At 43.1% G+C, this 20,619-nt stretch overlaps 1 protein-coding gene across 1 annotated transcript in view; it reads left to right on the top strand.

Moving 5' to 3' along the window:
* LOC137291777 (proteasome adapter and scaffold protein ECM29-like) overlaps positions 1–20,619 on the top strand; it is a 60,368-nt gene that overhangs the window by 15,671 nt on the left and 24,078 nt on the right. The window contains exons 12-22 of the mRNA XM_067823299.1: positions 1,299–1,415; positions 2,173–2,295; positions 6,004–6,107; positions 7,296–7,428; positions 7,920–7,991; positions 8,456–8,648; positions 9,109–9,200; positions 17,396–17,530; positions 18,580–18,721; positions 19,188–19,375; positions 20,128–20,229. Coding sequence (XP_067679400.1) covers positions 1,299–1,415; positions 2,173–2,295; positions 6,004–6,107; positions 7,296–7,428; positions 7,920–7,991; positions 8,456–8,648; positions 9,109–9,200; positions 17,396–17,530; positions 18,580–18,721; positions 19,188–19,375; positions 20,128–20,229 — 1,401 coding nt within the window. The remainder of the gene's footprint in view (positions 1–1,298; positions 1,416–2,172; positions 2,296–6,003; positions 6,108–7,295; positions 7,429–7,919; positions 7,992–8,455; positions 8,649–9,108; positions 9,201–17,395; positions 17,531–18,579; positions 18,722–19,187; positions 19,376–20,127; positions 20,230–20,619) is intronic.

Below are 20,619 nucleotides of genomic sequence, written 5' to 3'. Positions count from 1 at the left end.
TAAGGGCATCATTTAGATCAAATGTAGTAAATGTGTTTATCATTTTGCCATTAAGTGGCTGCTTTTGACTTGACTTAATTATAACTGGAATGTCTATTTTGGCAGCTTTTTCTGCAGTCTTGTATTTCCTAGTGTAAATAGTTATAGGCGGCTTAACCACATTAGACGAAAACCAAACACTGCTATTTATATGCATGTGTTAAAACTGCATTATTTAAATGATTTGGCTTTCAGTAGTGATCACAAAAATATCTATTCCTTAAAGAGGTTGGATACCGTGGTTTGTGCGCATACTGTATGCGACAAGATGTGTCAGTAGGCGTGCAGTTATTTCCCTTTATCTTGCTTCTAATCATATGATAAATTGGCTACACAAGCATTTATCTCCCCTTATCAAATTTTATTTGGGTATGCTGTTTTAATTGGAGGTAATGTTGATACCCTGTGGTAACATTTTTTTATTGTTTAATATTAATCTAGAGTGAATTTACCATATGAAAAATAATTTTAAAAAAAATCGTATCAATATTTTTCAAAAATTCCTTGTATTTTTTAAAGAACTTAATTAATATGTCATGTCCTACAAACTACGTTCAAAATTGATTTTCTTGCTTTATTTCATACCAATACTGAAATATCTTTATAAAACTAACACATATTGCATAATAAAAGTAAACAGTTTACTTTTAAAGAACTTTTATTGACATATTACTTTTTACGGATGGTACCACAAGGGGGGTGCCACTTGTGAAACAAATGTCATGGTGACTCGCTATTTTTATTACATAATTAGATTTGGGACACATTTTTCTACAAAGTGGTATCCAATTTAGCTATTTCTTGACATTTTGATATTTTGTATCCAACCTCCTTAATGTTAATAACTCAAGTTAGTAACTGTCTGACACGTTGTCAGCGTTTGTCTGTGTTGCAGAACATTCCGAAGTAACACCATAATGCGACTGTTTGTCCATAGATAGTACTAACTTTGTAGTGTCAGCTTGGTCTTATTATTACACCTTTCAGCTGTCTTTCTCATTTGGTGTAGATTAAAGTTCTGGCATAATTCCCCTGTTTAATGTGCAGTGTCCCAAGTATTTGCTATTTAATGCAAAAAGTAAAAAATCTAATCAGCTTCGGTGTAACTTTCTGTTTGCATTTTCATTGTGTAGGCTTTTTGATATGCTTGTTCAGTAAAACTATTGTGTATAACATGCTGAACTGGCATATGTATGTATGTTTAATCCTCCTATTAAAAAACGTTTATATCTCTAATTCATGATGTATCTTTCCTTTAGGATTCCAAATTGAGAAGTCTAGCCTACATTGCTGTTGGAAAAATTGCTCGGAGGTCGCCCCAGAGAGTGGCCAAAGATATCACACTGGTTCAGAAGTTCTTTGAGGCAGTTTGCCAGGTGAGCTCAGGATATTTTTGCTTTACTTTTATATTTGCGTTGAATGATAAGAATATATTGTGTAATCTTAAACTTGTTTCTTTTACTTCTAAAACCACACAGTGATTCGACATTGCATTGATGATCTGAGCAGTGGTTTCTTTTAAAGCTTCAAGTTAAAGCTTCGAGCAAGACCATCGTGGCAGCCATTTTGGAAATGGAAGTATTTATTATAGCCTGTAGTGCATGTGTCATGAAATATGATATGCAATATGTATTTTATGTATGAAATATTATGCAGTACTTCCTTTTAGCTGTTTTTATTTTTCACTTGTTCAACTTATCAAATATGGATGTGATAAATTGTTATAAAACTGTGTTATTTGTGTTTGCAAGTGTTATCAAATAGTGCAAATATTTCTGAAATGTTCAGGATAGCTCTTGAACCTTTTGGGTCTGTTTGTAAACACGATATTGTGTTTATAGATTAAAAACGTTATGGGCTGTGTGTATGTCTACATTTGAAATGTGTATATCTGTCTAATAATTATCTTGTGTATCTTTCCCATAAAAGGCGACTAACAGGATTGGGTGGTCAGGCTTGCTGACATGGTTGACACATGTCATTGGTTCCCAAATGCGCGAATCGATGCTCATGTTGTTGATCACTGGATTGTCTGGTCCAGACTCGATTACTTACAGACCGCCACCATAGAGCTGGAATATTGCTGAGCACGGCGTAAAACTAAACTCACTCACTCACTCTTGTGTATCTCAGGAAGACAATGAAACAAGACTCGCAGTCCAAGAGGGGTTATCAATGATGTCTGAGGCCTTCAAACATCTGGACGACAACAACAAGAAGCTCATGGAGGCACTGATCATGCAGAATATGGACAAAGTAGGTGTCAGGTTACAGGAAACATTGTCAAGCACTCAAGTCTGAATGATTGCGTTATGTTGAACATGGACTAAGTAGGTGTTCTTGTAGTTATTGTTATTACCATTGTGGCAGTACCTATTGCCTAGCACTCAAGCAGGAGTGACTGTTTTGTAAAACATGGACAAAATGTAGGAGTTCTAGTAATTACTTTTTACCATGGTTACAGGAAGGATTGTTTCACACTCAAACAGGAGTGATTGTGTTATTGAGAACATGGACAAAGTAGGTGTTCTTGCAATTGTTGTTACCATTTTTGCAGGAACCATTGTACTGCACTCAAATAGGAGTGATTGTGTTGTGCAGAACATGGTCAAAGTAGGTGTTCTTATATTCTGAATGTGATTAAACAGAATAATTTCTCATATGATAATTGTACCCATTTATATAGCCTGTGTCCATACACTTTTATGTGCTCAAAGTCCACATTACCCTAGATGACCCAAGCTGTCACATGTTAGTTGCTAGAAGGCTATTGTTACATGTTAAGCACTAGAGGGTTATTGTCACATGTTAGGCACTAGACGGTTATTGTCACATGTTATATGTTAGAAGGCTATTGTCACATGTTAGATGTTAGAAGGTTATTGTCACATGTTGGGCGCGAGAAGGTTATTGTCACATTTTAGGCGCTGGAAGGTTATTGTCACATGTTGGGCGCTAGAAGGTTATTGTCACATGATGACCGCTAGAAGGTTATTGTCACATGTTAGATGTAAGAAGGTTATTGTCACATGACTTATCCCATCGGGTATCCATTTTCTGCTGGATGAACAGAGGCATGTTTGAACAACTCACTTGCATAAGATGAGACCACATGTGCTTCGTTCTGAGGCAGGACTACCCAGTGTTGCTTAACTTCAACTGATTTGTGGCATGAGCTCTATGCAAAGAGTTCCTCAAAGTGATCATAGCGATATGACTGTCAGAAGTCTATGTTAAAGTATGGAGTAGTGACTGTTGTAGCATTGTGCTCGGTTTGAGGAATGAGACTCAGGATCACAAACACCAATCATGTAGTGTAAATCTGCACCAACAAAGTAAGTACTGAGGTAATATTATAATATATTTATTGTCCAGTTGTTGCACTGTGTAACACAGTATTCCTAACACATTTACCTCACCTATGTTAGTTAAGCCACTGCACTCGTATGTCTCATGTTAATGAACTTACTGGTTTTCAGTTGATTATATTCATGGAGACAAGGGTGAGAAAGGTACCTGAGATTTGTCACGGCATGGCCACCCAAGATTTATTTTCTCTATTTCTTAATGATCATTATCGCGGTTTTACAGTGACAGTCCAACTTTCATCAATTTCCCATTTTATCATATTTTTGGTCTCAGGTACCCAAATTCTTTATGTGCATGACCCCTCCTGAATTTGAATTACACACAGAGTCCAAATAGTTCTTCATTGTTCTTGAAGACCACCTTGATGTTGTGATGTAGTCCATCCCTGGTTGTGGCGTTCATTAATCACGCCAAAGACCCTGGTTCAATTCCCTACATTGGTACAATGTGTGAAGCCCATTTCTGGTGTCCCCCGCTGTGATATTACTGGAATATTGCAAAGAAGCGGCGTAAAACCATGCTCACTCACCCCATGATGTAGTGGGTTTAAAGTGTTCGCTCATCATACCAAAGACTTTGGTTCGATTCCCATCATGAGTACTCCAATTCTTATGTTCGATGTTATGACTTGTTGAAATAGTGCTGAAAGTGTCATAAAAACACTCGTGCACTCCAATGCCTCTGAGAGATTTATTCTCTCTGGTGTAGATTAAGGACAGATATGTGCCCCATGTTTGTTGGTGAAACAAATTGGAATTTCTAAAAATGCGCATATTGTTAACAGTTTTGAATTATTGTTTGTAGAGTAAATATCGCCATAGTTCAATTTTTGGTAGCATACTCACTGGACACAGATACTCCTGTAGCAAACAAGAATATAACATAGGGATTGAAAATCATAAATAAATACTAGTAGTTTGTATCCTGACCTATGGATTGAGCGGAAAATGAAATCTTATCTAAGTAGAAATGAGATAGTAAGCTGTTCAGGGCTTGCTGACTAGGTAGACACATGTTATTACATCTCAGTTTCATAGATCGATGCTCATATTTTTGATCACTTGATCGCTGGATTGTCTGATCCAGACTTGATTATTTATAGACCACCACTTTATAGCTGGAATATTGCTGAGAGTGTTAAACACCAACCAACCTCAATATTAATGTGACACAACATGTGATAACTGCTTTACTATGTTAAAGTGGTGTTGAACTCGGTTCGTTTACTTTTCTCTTGATTCTCCTGTGCAAGTTTTATCAGAACCATGTGCCTGGTAAGTATTTTATTTATGGACATAATGAGTGTTCTTGGCACATCTGGTATTGTTTGGCATATACCAAGAAATAAACCCTTTCAGAGAGTTATAGAGACTGTGGTGGTGGCATTTCTACCCTGTTGACATTTTGTATTGCAAGATATTTCACATTATTTCTGGAGTGAGGTACAGTAGGGATTTTCATAATAAGTACGAGGAATCTGTTCACTTCTTTTGTGGACATATGTTTATTGAGGTGTTCTTAATATATACTGAGGGGAAAAAACAAGGGATCACTTGAAGCACAGGTGTTCCTTTACTTTTTGTCCAGGCTTCTTCACATACTATGTCATACAGTGCTTGTGAAGTGACCTGGGAAAAAGCATAAAGGAACACTTGTGTTTTCCTGTGATCGCTTTTTTGGGGGCCCGTGAAGGTCAAGGGTAGATTACGCCATCAGCAACCCATGCTTGCCATAAAAGGCAACTATGCTTGTCATAAGTGACAGGATTGGATGGTCAGGCTCGCTGACTTTGTTGACACATACAACCGGTTCACAACCTAATTGCGCAGATCGATGCTCATGGTGTTGATCTCTGGGTTGTCTGGTCCAGACTCGATTATTTACAGACCGCCACCATATTTGTGGACTGTTGCTGAGTGTGGCGTAAAACTAAACTTACTCACTTTATTTTTTCCCTCAGTACATATCTTCATGAGTGGAGAAAGTGGCTAAGGCTTGAAAGGGAGATGGCATCAACTATGGATGTTTTTGATCTGAAATCAAAAAGGAAATGTTGCTCAGGCATCAGCATACAGGCTGAAATATGTTGTATCGTCCATTTGAATTTTTGATACAGAGCCAATTTTTCTAATGGGGAAAAATCTCTTTTACATGAAAACCAAGGTCCTAGCACCCTGATTTACATTTGAGATCACAGTGCGTGAGGAGCAGGTTATTTTCATGTCACCTAAGCATGGGTGGAGATACCTTAAAAATTGCTAGCGTACTCCAGAACAGTGGCACATGTAAAATCACTTGCCCTGATAATTGTTACACTAACACTGGACCGTCAACTAGACACCTGGGGCCCGTTTCACAAAACTCTCGTAAGTCTAAGATCTCGTAACTTTCCTCGTAGCATTCCTGCTTCCTATGTTTCAGTATAGGAGGTACCAATGCTACGAGAAAAGTTACGAGACCTTAGGCTTACGAGAGTTTTGTGAAAGGGGCCCCTGTACAGCGTGATGTACACTGGACTGAGATGTTGCGCAGTGGGTTATGTCCATTCCTGCAAAGAAAATGATTCAGTTTGATAGGAATGTGTAATGCTTTCAGAGTGAATCCCAGGCAAGATTGATGGCAGTACAGTATGCCATTGCTGTCTTCCCTCAAGACCACATCCCGTCAAGATACATTTTACTCCTGGCTTCCGGTGACATGTGAGTACTTTTGTAAATTTCAGTTCTTTGTTGGCCTATCATTACCTGCAACCCATGGGTTAATTCATTGTTGGAACTGAATATATTCAGGTCATATGAGTCGACTAGATGTGTTTAGTGATCTAACGAGGGTGATGGTGTATTTGTGTGGATCCCTGTTTGCTATTCCTGACTTTAATGTTTTTAGACTGCCGTCATTTAGCTGGATTATTATTGTGAGGTATTGAATAAAAAACACCCACCATGCTCAATCTTGTTAATCCCACTTGAGTACTTCTTATACTCACATACATTAATCCTACCATGTGTAAGCTTATGTACAAGTGTCTGTAGAATTCAAAATGCTTCCTCAGCATCCATCTGATGAAGGGGCAAGAAGCACTTGTTATAGATGCTTGATGTCTTCAGAATCTTCTGAGTTGTCGACCTGTGAATATATGGGTTAGAATTGATCTTCAGTAACCCATGCATGTGGTAAGAGGTGACTAATGGGATCTGGTGGTCAGACTCGCTGACTTGGTTTTCACATCATATCCCAGTTCCATAGTTCAGTGCTCATGCTGTTGATCTCTTGATTGTCTGGTCCAGACTTGATTATTTACAGACTGCTGCTATATAGCTGGAGTATTGCTGAGTGCGGCGTAAAACTAAACTCACTCACTCAAGTATGGACCTACGACTATGTTTGCACTTAGTAATAAGGCACCCTGATTGTTAGTTTTGGGACTGTGGGGCAGCCTAGTCTTTAAAGTGTTCACTTGACACACAAAAGACCAGGGCTCGATTCCCTTCATAGGTACAATGTGTGAAGCCCATTTCTGGTGTTACCTGCTGTGATATAGCTGAAATATTGCTAAAGCGACGTAAAACCATTCTCAGTCACTCCGTCTGATTCTTGGACTCAGAATTAAATGTTTTGAAACAGAACATAACTGGATAATGGTCAATATCTGTGGGGAAGGCGTGAAAGCCTTGTATGATGTTAATGCATGAATGTAAAGTGTCTTGTCCACTCAACAGCAAGTAAGGAAGATATCCGTGGGGAAGCTGTGAAAGCCTTATATGATGTGAATGTGTGAGTGTAAAGTGCCTTGTCCACTCAACAGCAAGGAAGATATCCGTGGGGAAGCTGTGAAAGCCTTGTATGATGTTAATGTGTGAATGTAAAGTGTCCTGTCCACTCAACAGTAAGGAAGATATCCGTGGGGAAGCCGTGAAAGCCTTGCTGGGAGGCAGTGGTCAGAGTGAGCTGGATGCTGAAAAGAGACGTAGCATCACGCTGCCAGATTTCACTCAGATGATTCAGTACATCAGATCGCAAGTGAGTCCTTTAGATGACGTACTTTACAAAAACATTCTGTGCTTTTTTCCAGTTTTGTTATGTTTGTCATCACAAAGTCCTCAGGGATGAGAAATTTCCGCGGATCCGCGGAAATCCGCGTTTTTTTACATCCCCAGGGTCATTTTTCTGAAACATCTAAATATATACAGTGTTAATATTGATTTTAGAAGCCATATTTAGTGTGTAAAATGCCAAAATCCTAGGAGCTTCCGGCTCCGCCCTGGACCTGGCTGGGGGCCAATGGCCCCAGACCCCCGACTAGTTTTCAGCTGTAAATGAAAATTTCCATTCTCATCCCTGAGTCCTTGTGGGTTTCACCAAAGTGGTTAACATCAGAAAACTGTACGACTTCATGCTTTTCTCCCTTGTGAACCTGACACAAAGTGATAAAAGTGGAATAAAAGTGACATTAAATCAAACTTACTTTCACAATTTAAGGCAAAACTGTAACACTGGTTGTTTCTTAACAGGCTGACAGGAGGAAGGATCGGACTGTGGTGGGCAGCACATCTCTCCCCTTCAACACAGCAGCATACACACAGGTGAGTCCCATCCTTGTCATCTAGATGACACTCATTCGTCATCATGCCAGATTCGATTCCCTACATTGATATGTGTGAAGCCCATTTCTGTGATATTGCTGTAATATTGCTAAAAGTGGTGTAAAACTAAACTCACTCATTCACTCTTTCTCTTTCTCACTAGCCCCCCTCTCTCAAACACACTCTCACTCCCTCACTCTCTTTGTGAATCACTCACTTACTCATTCACTCAGTCACTCATTCACTCATTCATCACTCATTCACTCACTCACTCCAGAGATGCTCTCTTCTGCCTCACCTTATCTATTCCTACTCACATAAGTTCAAGCTGCCAGTACCTCAAAATGTAAGAATTGCCCAGCCTTTTTACTGTACACTTGTTCACCCTAAAAATGCCAGCATAATCTCTTACAAGTTAACAAACATTAGTAACTGAGCATGAGTTTAGTGTCTTCTCCCTCCAGGTGGTGCTGTATCTACGGACCTGTCTGGCTTACAGTGCCGGGATTTCCCCCGAACTGCACACAGACTCGCAGCAAGACCAAGCACCTGCTATAGCCAAGTATGTGAAGCAACTGCTGGATGCCAGCGGGGATGGCACGTCGGGGGTAGAGATGTATGTTGATATGCTCAGACAACTGCTCAGAGCTGTGACAGGTGAGTAGAAAGGTGCTAGATGTTATGCTAGATGGGAAACAGATTGTCTATTTGATAGTCAGTTTGGAGTTATTGTTTATGAACTATACCTGAATAGGTAGGCATAGTGACATATAGTCAACTAGTCTGGTATGTTACAGGTTTTTTATAATTATTTATTACTCATGAAATCAGTGCAAGACGGAAATTTATGTAAAAAATGTGAGTGTTAGGAATGCTCATAAATCTACTGAAGAGCAAAAGAAACACAATTTTTGAAAATATGAAATCTCATAAAAGTAAGTTTTCATATTTATGTCTGTTATTTACAAACAGAGAAACAGTGCAGAAATATTTATTGCTGTTCAGTATATATGCCACATCTTCATTATGTATTTCGCTACTTTGTTTGACCCAGCTGTGTCCCTGGCCATGTGAGGAATGTGAGACCAGTCTGTGATGTACTGATATCTTGTTCCAGATCCACAGGTCATGTACTGTTTGTTGGAGATTGTAGCTGTGGCTCCAGAAAAACTGGCTCCTCAGTTCAAACAGCACATTGACTGGCTTAAGGTGGGTACCTGGAAGGGCACTGCAATATAACATTCCACATGGACTGGGATAAGGTGGGTAGCCAGAAGGGCATTGCCTCATAAATTGCCACATGGACTGGCTCAAGGTGGGTACATGGAAGGGTGTTGACACATAACATGCCACATGGACTGGCTCAGGGTGGGTACATGGAAGGGTGTTGACACATAACATGCCACATGGACTGGCTCAAGGTGGGTACATGGAAGGGTGTTGACATATAACATGCCACATGGACTGGCTCAAGGTGGGTACTTGGAAGGGTGTTGACATATAACATGCCACATGGACTGGCTCAAGGTGGGTACATGGAAGGGTGTTGACACATAACATGCCACATGGACTGGCTCAAGGTGGGTACATGGAAGGGTGTTGACATATAACATGCCACATGGACTGGCTCAAGGTGGGTACATGGAAGGGTGTTGACATATAACATGCCACATGGACTGGCTCAAGGTGGGTACATGGAAGGGTGTTGACATATAACATGCCACATGGACTGGCTCAAGGTGGGTACATGGAAGGGTGTTGACACATAACATGCCACATGGATTGGCTCAAGGTGGGTACATGGAAGGGTGTTGACACATAACATGCCACATGGACTGGCTCAAGGTCGGTACATGGAAGGGTGTTGACACATAACATGCCACATGGACTGGCTCAAGGTGGGTACATGGAAGGGTGCTGACACATAACATGCCACATGGACTGGCTCAAGGTGGGTACATGGAAGGGTGCTGACACATAACATGCCACATGGACTGGCTCAAGGTGGGTACATGGAAGGGTGTTGACACATAACATGCCACATGGACTGGCTCAAGGTGGGTACATGGAAGGGTGTTGACACATAACATGCCACATGGACTGGCTCAAGGTGGGTACATGGAAGGGTGTTGACACATAACATGCCACATGGACTGGCTCAAGGTGGGTACATGGAAGGGTGTTGACACATAACATGCCACATGGACTGGCTCAAGGTGGGTACATGGAAGGGTGTTGACATATAACATGCCACATGGACTGGCTCAAGGTGGGTACATGGAAGGGTGTTGACATATAACATGCCACATGGATTGGCACATGAGGCAAGTAAACTTAGATTCAGTATTATTCATTACACTCCAATACTGAGTCTAAGAAATCCTAGTAAGAAGTCAAGTGACCTTTGAGATCAACAAATCAGAACACAGCTTAGAAAATTTGCTCATACCTTTTGAACTTTTACCTGGAAAAGGTTTGTACCGATTCTGAATGCTATTTTTATGTACAACAGCTCCCAGGTGATGCACATGTAGCATGCCACAACAGTGTGTAAACAGTTGCTGAAAATGGTGTTTTGGAAATATTCAAGGATGTCAGCTTGCAGAAATAATAGCTGATGGTAACCATGTCAACAGAAATCCTAAAGTGTATATACTGCAGGGAAAATATCTGTGTTTTATACAAACAATTTTGTTTGATGAGACGTCAGTATTGGTGACTGGGGAAGTTTATAAGTCCTGCTGAATCCTTAATATAAGCTCTTTTGTGATTGGTCAAATTTTTAACTTACCTTACCATAGGTCTTATGCATATTACCTCAAGCTTCGCTAGAAGAGATCAGACAGTCGTTGATTCGCCATTCCCTAGATGGCTACCTCATGTAATCTACGAATGTAGTCACGAAAGTGACGTGATCTCCCCACTCGCGCAAGCGCGAACAATCCAAAAATCACTTTTACTTCTAGCGTTCGTCTGTTCGGACGTTTTTGGTTCGCTTAGTTTACCTACTTTGTGGTTCAATAAAGTTGTTTCCTCAGGGGTAGGTATGGTTTGTATCCCTTAGGTGTGCGTGTTAAGGTAAGTTATCTTTTAACTGCACTTACTTTGCTACCTCGTGTTATTTTTTCTCTCACTTCGGGGTGGGTTCGCCCGCGTCGTGTGTGAGTGCGGCATGGCGTCCGTGGGGGTATTATATCTTGCTGGTTTTCTCCCTCCATGTGGTTTTCCATGTCGATTAGTATTTTTGCCAGGTTTCACTGCATTTATATGTTTTTTCGTGCCACGTTGCGATGTACGCAGGCAACCGTTTTGGTTGTTTGCCCTTCGCTGTCACGAGCTTACGGGCGTGCCTACTTTATAGTGGGGGTGCGTTGGTGCTGCATTTCTGGTATAGGGGTGTTTTTTCTACCTCCTAGCGTTGGTTTCAACGCATTGTTATGTTTGTTTGTTGCACTTAACTGTGTATATCTCCCCAGTTTTGCACTATCTGCTTGGGGCAGGAATCGGCGAATATCCCCACCCTTGGTGCCCGGATTGTGCATCTCTAGCCTGCTCTTTTGACGGACACTGCCAGTACTGCGAGGTGTTATTGGTGGCGGATTTCGAGAGTCGTCGTTGGGATCTCTGCCGGACGACCCTGACTTACAACCGCCTTCAACGCCTGTGCCGACGCCTGGGATGGGGCGTTCGTCTGTGACGCCTGTACGCTTGTCCCCGGAACCACCTCGCTCGGATTTCATCGTGGATCCGTTTTCATCCAGATGCCTTGTCTCATCCGGAAGTCCAGAGGTTCCTGCGCTCTCTCCTGACGCCCGGTGCTGCTGCGATGCCAGCGTCTCGACATCTCGACACCAGCGCCTATGCCAACACCAGCGCCTTTGCTTACGCCAGTGCCTATGCCTACGCCAGCACCTATGTCTACGCCAGCGCCAGAGGCTGTGCTTGCGCTAGTGACTACGCCAGCACCTATGTCTACGCCAGCGCCAGCGCCTGTGCTTGCGCCAGTGCCTATGCCTATGCCTACGCCAGCGTCTGTCTACGCCAGCGCCAGAGGCTGTGCTTGCGCTAGTGCCTATACCTACGCCAGCGCCTATGCCGACGCCGGACCCTATGCCAGCGCCAGCGCCTGCGCCTTACCGTATACCCAGGGTGTTGCATACGTTGTCCAGGGAAGAGGTTTTACAACGACAGTTGGATGAAGGGCGCGCTCGGCGCTTGGAGGCAGAGCGCTCTCGGCGCAGATCGCGCTCCAGGTTCCCTGGGAGTCGGTGATCCTGTACCCTCCACAGTAGTCTTTGTCGGCGCTCTCGGTCCCCGCTACGCCCTTTGAATGAGGACTCTCGCTTTACTACCAGGTGAAGACGGTGCTTGCGCTCCCAGTCCATATCACCTCGACGCTCCTCTAGAACTCGGCGTTTGCGGTCGCCGGAACCACCTTGGATCTCGTCCAAGGAATCTGCTGCTCATGCATCGACTTGGTCTCCTACGTCGCGGCGTGATTCGAATTCCGTTTCCTATGAGGACCTGGAAGAACAGGTTTTTGGCCCGGACTTCGACGAGGAGGCAGGAGGCGACGGCGATGGTGATGGCACTTAACTACCCTTATCAGTCGTCTTCGAGTGGATTGCTGACAGGTTACCGTACTGCCCTTCACCTTCGGCTAATTCCAACAACCCTGCAGCACTTCATTTATCGCCGGAGTTACTCATCCCGCCTGATCCTATGGTGGCGGACGCCGTGGCTGTATTAGATGCGGTCTTTGAAAAATTGTCATCTAATCCGAATTTCTAAGTGTGTAAATCCAAGAAGTCAGATTACAAGATACACAGCCTGGTTTTCGCGGACAGCGTGGCGGTCTTGGTTGAATCTATGTAGCGGTTATTGGGCTCCTCGCAGCTCTCTTACAAAGTGCAGGATTCTAAGCGGGTGACCATTGAGACTGAACTCAAGCGGATGCTTAAACCGTTGTCTGCTCTGGTGTCAGCTACCTCGGCGACGGCGATGGACTTGTCTGAAGACAACGCCTCGAGGATTGATCACCGTACCAGATATTCCTCTGCTGGTAGGCGTGAGACTGGGTGTCCTTTGGAGGGACTGGCTGCATCCTCGAAGATCCTTACTTTACAATTTGTCTACATATACTTCAAGCGGAGAAAGTTTTCTTTCACGTGCTTTACGCATTGTGTCATGAAGATTTTTCGAGACAACTACAAAGTGCCACGCCTAACTACACCTCTTATTATAGAGAGGGCAGCATTTATCTTCGGGGAAAATTCCAACACATGTACTTGGAAAGCAATTTGTCTACGTCCGTTTCAAGCGGCGGAAGGGTTTTCGCGCGCTTTACTCCTTTAGACACGTGCTCGCCATACAGCATGGTTACTGTTAAGCCTACAGGCTAGCAGGGTATCACCGTTTACAAGATTTCATGGTGATTAGTTACCTGCTACACCGGTGACGTCACGTCTACATTTTGATTGGTCCCCGAGAGACAACGCCCTGCAAAGGATCCCAGGACGTTACATCTACGATCTGATTGGTCATCGAGGGACAACGCCCTGCGCAGAATGTGTTGTTATTATTCTAGTGTAAGGAAGTTGTCTGCAGTGACTTAGTCATTTACGATGGAAAGATGTCGTTACACTCTAGACTAGCAGTCTACAGCGGCATTGGATTTCTCTACTCGGCATAGAGATCCTCTAACAGTAGTCTCAACGCTGCCTATCAGGAGGCGTGCAGCGATGTATGGCAGTTTCTGATCGGACAGACAGCCAGCTATAAAAAGACTTCCTTGAAATGTCAACACATTCATAATGAACAGCGTGGTTATTCTGAAGTCGAAGAATGACACATCTTTACGGCATACAAGATTATCTTGAGAGGGGTGGACTTCATTATCAGGCTATTAAGTCAGCTTGGATGACTAACTAACTCCGCGGGAGTTGATTCATCACATCGCCGTCCCAGGTTCGGGGGTCGAAGTTCAAGGCGATGTTAAAAGCAAGCTGTACTCTGTCCGTTATCACTATGTCAGTGATAATGTCTACTCGATTTGCTCACGTCACCTTAGGATATGATCAGACGTAGACGTCTACTATTACGTCTATGACAGCGTTTTCTTGATCATGATTTCAAGACAGGTTTACGACTTTGGACGTCTTGACTCCACACCAGTGGTAGACTCGCTGGTCAATGTTTGGAACTTGCATATTAGAGCCGTCATTCAACAACCATCTTTAGGTTGACACGTCTCTACCAGGATTGAGTGCCTATCTAGTCAAGGAGGTTGCAGCAGGATTCTGGGGGAGTGGAGCTCTATCTCTTCACATCACCCAGTTGAAGATAAGCGGTGATGCATGTCTATTATTGGCTGACAGCACCGAGAGACAAGCTACTGATGATCCATTCGGTCAACTCAATAGTAGCCCTCTAGGTAAACAAGGGTCAAGGAGACCACGACCTCTACTACACTTGTCGTTTCTACCCTTCGACGTGGTCGAGTCTGATCCTCCATATAAAAGCATCTCACACACCAGGAGCCTGCATCTTCATGGCAGACGCCTTATCTCGCCCCTATGTCTATCTCCAACAGAGAATATGTTGTGTCGAGAGACGTTTCAAATATCGGCTTCCAGAGTGGGACCAATTGTTGTACCATCCTCACAATTGGACACTGCACCTGGATCCGTCACGGTTTCATCTTTGCGCCTGGACCATCTGTGATAGTCTTGAGGGCCAAGGGGTACTCATCTCAAGTGGCGAAATTAATCACCCTGGAGCACAGGGTTTCCACTCAGTCACTTTATGGACCTGCAGGCGTGGGCGATCGACACGATCCTGCGACTGCTTTTGGTCGCACCTTGGTGGCCAGCCAGGCCATGGTTCCCCGACCTGCGTCATCTCGCCAGCGGAGAGTCGTACCAGCTCCCAGATTAGTTACGTCTGCTTCGACATCCGCACAGTTGGCAGCTGCATCCGGACCCACTGAGATTTCATCTTCACAGTTGGGTCATCTGCAGAAGGCAATAAGAGTTAAGGGCTACTCCTCGTGCGCGGCAAGCGTCCTAGCTTGTACGCATCGAATGTCCACTAGGTCCTTATATGACGACAAGTGGCGCTCATTTGAGAGTTTTTGCGCTCAAGATCGCAAGACCCTATGACAGCTTCTCCACAGTATTTAGCGAACTTCCTCCTGTTCCTGCATAACTGCAAGCATCTTAGAGGCAGTACCTTGGGGACTTATCTGTCGGCTTTGAACTCTATTCGATTAAAGCAGATAAACAGATTTCCAAGGTACCAGATCTTATTGCGCTACTCAAGGCCTGCAAATTGGAGGACCGGAAAGTTAAGCTTCGTCCTCTAGTTTGGGACCTCAACATCGTCCTACAACATCTTAGAGGACCTCCGTATAAGCCTTTAGAGGAAGCCTCCTTCGTGTATTTGTCTCAAAAAAAAAAAGGGACGGTCTTCATTCTAGTGTTAGCGCTACTGCTGATAGAGCTAGTGGAATTCATGCCCTGGACGTCACACAGGTTCGCTTGGATCAGTCGAGGCATGGACTAGCCCACTTGGGTCTCCTGTGAGATTTTGTGGCCAAGAATCAGCTCCCTGGACAGCCAGACAGACTGTTCTCCATTCCTCTGTCATCTGCAGTCTTGGGACAACATGACTTGGAAGAGGAGCTGCTGTGTCTCGTTAGAGCCCTCAGATGTTACATCCGGAAGTTGGCTTCTAAGAGACGTTCCCCTAAAAGACTGTTCATCCCGCTTTCGACTACCTGCAAAGGGGAGGTGAACAGGAACACAGTCGCCTGATGGCTTCGATCTACGATCCTAGCGGCTGTTGATGCCAAGCGTCTACCTCATCCAGTGGCAAACATCCCACACGAGATCAGAGCGTTGGCATCTACCATGGCCCTCCATAGAAATTGCACAGTGCCACAAACTATGGAAGGCTGCTTTTGGGAGTCGTCGTCTACTGCCTTCGCTTCCAACTACCTGAGGGACTTGGCAGTTGAGGACATGGAGGGGGAGCTGCTGTGTCTCGTTTGAGCCCTCAGATGTTACATCCGGAAGTTGGCTTCTAAGAGACGTTCCCCTAAAAGACTGTTCATCCCGCTTTCGACTATCTGCAAGGGGAGGTGAACAGGAACACAGTCGCCTGATGGCTTCGATCTACGATCCTGGCGGCTTTTGATGCCAAGCGTCTACCTCATCCGGTGGCAGACAGCCCACACGAGATTAGAGCGTTGGCATCTACCATGGCCCTCCATAGAAATTGCACAATGCCACAAACTATGGAAGGCTGCTTTTGGAAGTCGTCGTCTACTGCCTTCGCTTCCCACTACCTGAGGGACTTGGCAGTTGAGGACATGGAGGGACTACAGTCTTTCAGTCCGTTGGTGGTTGCCCAGCAACTTACCCGGACGTCCGCCCATTAGGTAATAACACTGTTACTTACCGTTGGTCTTAAGATTAACCTCACCCTCAGGGTGCGTCGGTTTTTCTTTGGAGTTCCCTTGGGTTACTCTTTGTCCTGCTTCCAGGTTTGTCCTGTGACTGTTGGCATTGGTCTCCCAGGTTCTAATGCATGTGCACTGGTTGCTGAGGGATGGTCCTCCGGAGTCCACACCACCATCCATCTGTCGAAGCCATATGCATAAGACCTATGGTAAGGTAAGTTAAAAATTTATTAAAATCTAAATATTTTAGATATTTAAATACTTACCTTACCATAGGGCGGTGACTCCCTCCCAACGCTGGATGCTCCTCCCCACTCTGGACTCTTCGGACCTTCCTGTTGCCAGTAAAAGTGATTTTTGGATTGTTCGCGCTTGCGCGAGTGGGGAGATCACGTCACTTCCGTGACTACATTCGTAGATTACATGAGGTAGCCATCTAGGGAATGGCGAATCAACGACTGTCTGATCTCTTCTAGCGAAGCTTGAGGTAATATGCATAAGACCTATGGTAAGGTAAGTATTTAAATATCTAAAATATTTAGATTTTAATAAATCTGTTTGGCCGTCATTGGATGGTCATAGGTCACCCAAAAGTTGCAAGGTAACAAGGGTTTGTAAGACTCAATGTGTAAGTGTGTGACAAATAATATTGAATATAAATTTACTTAAACTGAGCATGATTATGTTACAGTTATTGTAGTCATCCCTTGCAGTGTTGCAGGATCCATGGATGCACTAGTCTGATTAATCCTTGCATGATTAACTTCAACACACCAGCAGATTTGTTGATGTCCTATTTCTCTGGAGACAGTGTTTTATGAAAGCCACTGAATACCCAGCAGTTTAACTGACACCGCAGTATCACAATGGGCATTATTGCAAGGGATGACTATATTTACCATGAATAGTACATTCTCTTCAGAGATGTTGGTCATTATTGCAGAATCTGATATCATCCAGTAAAGATGACATCCGCGCACCTGCTGCCCAACTGTTTTCCATTGTTATCCTACATTCATCAAGCAAGGCACAGGTCACTGAAGCAGCACAGGAGTTTGCAGAAAACCTCAAAAGCAAGGTATGATCATGGAGGTGGAATTGAGTTTGCTGATAACCTAGAGTGTGTGTTAAGATTTACGCAGCACTGTACAATATGCCAGCTGTATTGTGGTGGTCTGTAAATAATTGAGTCTGGACCAGGCATGGACTTTTCCACTGCAAGGGATTCACATTATGAAATGAGAAAATCTGTTTTCCTATGTCAGCGGGCAACTCATTGTTAGCTTCCTGAGGGAAGTTGACCTGTACCAAATATGTAGCTAGTAATGTGAATAACAAATTGCCTGCTTTTGAATTTTGATGCTACAACATTTTCTGTGTTAATAATAATGTAGTCAATATGTATGTTTTCAAAAAGTCATTTGTACTTTTTACTTAAAACGTCTATAAATTTAGACTTGATCTTGTCACAATACGACTGAGACAATGCTGATGTGATGGAAAGACCAGCTCAACTAGACAATCCAGTGATCAACAGCATTAGCATCAATCATTGAAATGGGGATGCGATGACATGTTTCAACCAAGTCAGTCACCTGATCACGTTGGTCTCTTCTTACGAGAAGCATGGGTAACAGATGATCAGCTCTAGCAGATAACCTAGAACATAAGGTAGCATCTTAATGAGGCTTGTGGCTAATCAGAGAACTTTTGCAGGGTGCTTCAACCAGAGGATACATTTGTTTGTTTTTGTTTACCAGTAATGCAACATTGCACCACTCTGAGTTTTAGCTTACCTTGCTGACCTTCATGACAGAATTCTTGATGTCTGTACAGATGCAAATTTGCTAAATCTTTCAGACTCAAGTAATAAAATCCAATATAACAACAGTATTCCTCTTTTATACTTAATAGATAAGAATGATGGCATAGGTTCCAACCAGTCATTGTTCATAGTATCAGTCACTAGATCATCTGGTGCACAATTTTTTACTGCAGCAGTCATACTGCTTGATTAGTGTTAGTGACGCTGTAAGCAATTAATAAACAATAAAGTTGTTTCTCAGACTATTGTTTGTTGACCATAAATATCAGGATAGTGGATGGTGGAAGTTATTTTTGTTTTAGAATGTGGAGTTGAAGCAAGGTTCACTACTTGCCTTGGGTTACCTGATTGGTCAGTTGGTGAGACGTGGAAGGTCATGTGACATGCAGACAGATCAGGCCCACTGGAACCAGGAACTGATCCAGAACACAGTAAATCTGACAGGTAGGTTATGTAGTGTACACCTGACAGGTAGATAGATATACTGTACACCTAAGACATAGGTGGATGTAGTGCACACCTATGTGACAGGTTTGTCTATGTAGTGTTCACCTGACAGGTATGTGGATGTAGTGTACACAAGACAGTAAGTTGGATGTACTGTACACCTGACAGGTAAGTGGATGTAATCTACACCTGACACTAAGGTGGATGTAGTGTACACCTGACAGGTAGGTGAATCTGATACACATGATAGATAGGTAAATATATTGTAGAAATTATAGGCAAATGGTTGCACTATACACCAGGCAGGGGGATATACTGATACATTGATGTACTCTAAACCAGATAGACAAATGCATGTACTGTAAGTAGGTACGATTAAACTAATACATTAATGACTGTATTATCTAACTGAATAGTACCTATCAGAAGATGTTACTGGTTAACAAGAGTGTATATGTTCCAGCTGGCTACATACGAGACAGTGACAGTAATCTGTTGACTCCTGCCTGCATAGCCCTGGGTGAGATTGGTCGTAATGCCCCCCTACCAGTGCCTCCTGGTGGAGAGGAGGATAAGAAGGAGGACATAACCAAGTGGAACATCATGACCTGGCTTATCAACATGTTGAAGACCAGTAAGGAATCCAACAAGGTCAGCAATATTTCTGTTATAGATCATTCTACCTGAATGGCAAGAACTCAAGGCACAGATCTAACAGGACACATAGGAGATTCATATTTTTGTTTATGATTTCATTTCTGTCATCAGATTTTCATTGACTGATGTTAAAATGTAGTACTAATTTTATGGCTGTGTTACATTAAACAGTCTCTTCATGTAACTTTTTTAAGAGATTCATTTTAGCAGTTGTGAAGATGAAGATAAACCAAGTTCTATGGATAGTCAACTTCTTTATTTGCAATTAATGCAATATTTCGGGGTAGGTTCTAACACCATTATCAAGCAAGTAAAGTACCTTCACTGAAAAGTTGCACTTCTTGCAATAAAGAAGTTGACTGTCCATAGAACTTTGTTTTCCTTAATCACTCCACGATCATCCCGGAGTTAAAGGTCTCCCATATCTCATGACTCAATATAGTCTGCAGACATTTTGGCTTGTATGGTCACACTCAATGTGGACCACTTTTGATGTCACCTGACATGCATCTGTTTCCCAGGTCATTGTGTTGGGTGATCAGGTTAACTGACTTGCTTAATGTTCATCATTTTATTGCTTGTCTTGAATGATTCCATGCTCCAAACCCTAGCCTTGGTATAGCATCTGTCAATGGTCAATGATCATGTGTTATCCTATCTGTTAAAGTCCATTTTTCTATCTATGTATGATAATGTCATTGTAATATTTGTTACAGGAACTAAGGTAAATGAATGCTCTGTTACAGTCCAAGGAGCGAGCTGCCATGTGCCTGGGATATATCTGTGCAGGAGATGTGGAGTTTCCTCATCGCAGGAAGGCCATCACAGAACTCTTTAATGCAGTACAGGTGAATACACTCCTTGTCTGTCATATTGTGGTTCCTTGTATGGTTGCCCAGCAACATGTGCAAGTCTCATGAGGTGACCTGATGCAGGTGGTCAGGCTTGGTGATTTGATTGTTTCATCATACCGGCATGGTTAAGGATGTTGCCTGCTGTGCTGGATTGTCTGGTCCAGATGCAGTTATTTACTAATGTTTGTCGTACACCTAAAATGTGCATTTTACAGTTAATGTGTCCCAAGTACACACGGCTCATAAACAAGTGTGTTGTGCCAGTGAATGCAATACAACTGCTGCTAAAGGAGCAGGCAGGACGGTGGGTTAGCCTAGTGGTTAAAGCGTTTGCTTGTCATGCCAAAGACTTGGGTTTGATTCCCCACGTTGGTACAATGTGTA

The sequence above is a fragment of the Haliotis asinina genome, chromosome 7 (genome assembly GCF_037392515.1).
Source record: "Haliotis asinina isolate JCU_RB_2024 chromosome 7, JCU_Hal_asi_v2, whole genome shotgun sequence".
Lineage (NCBI taxonomy): Eukaryota > Metazoa > Mollusca > Gastropoda > Lepetellida > Haliotidae > Haliotis > Haliotis asinina.
This window is presented reverse-complemented; position numbering and strand designations above follow the sequence as displayed.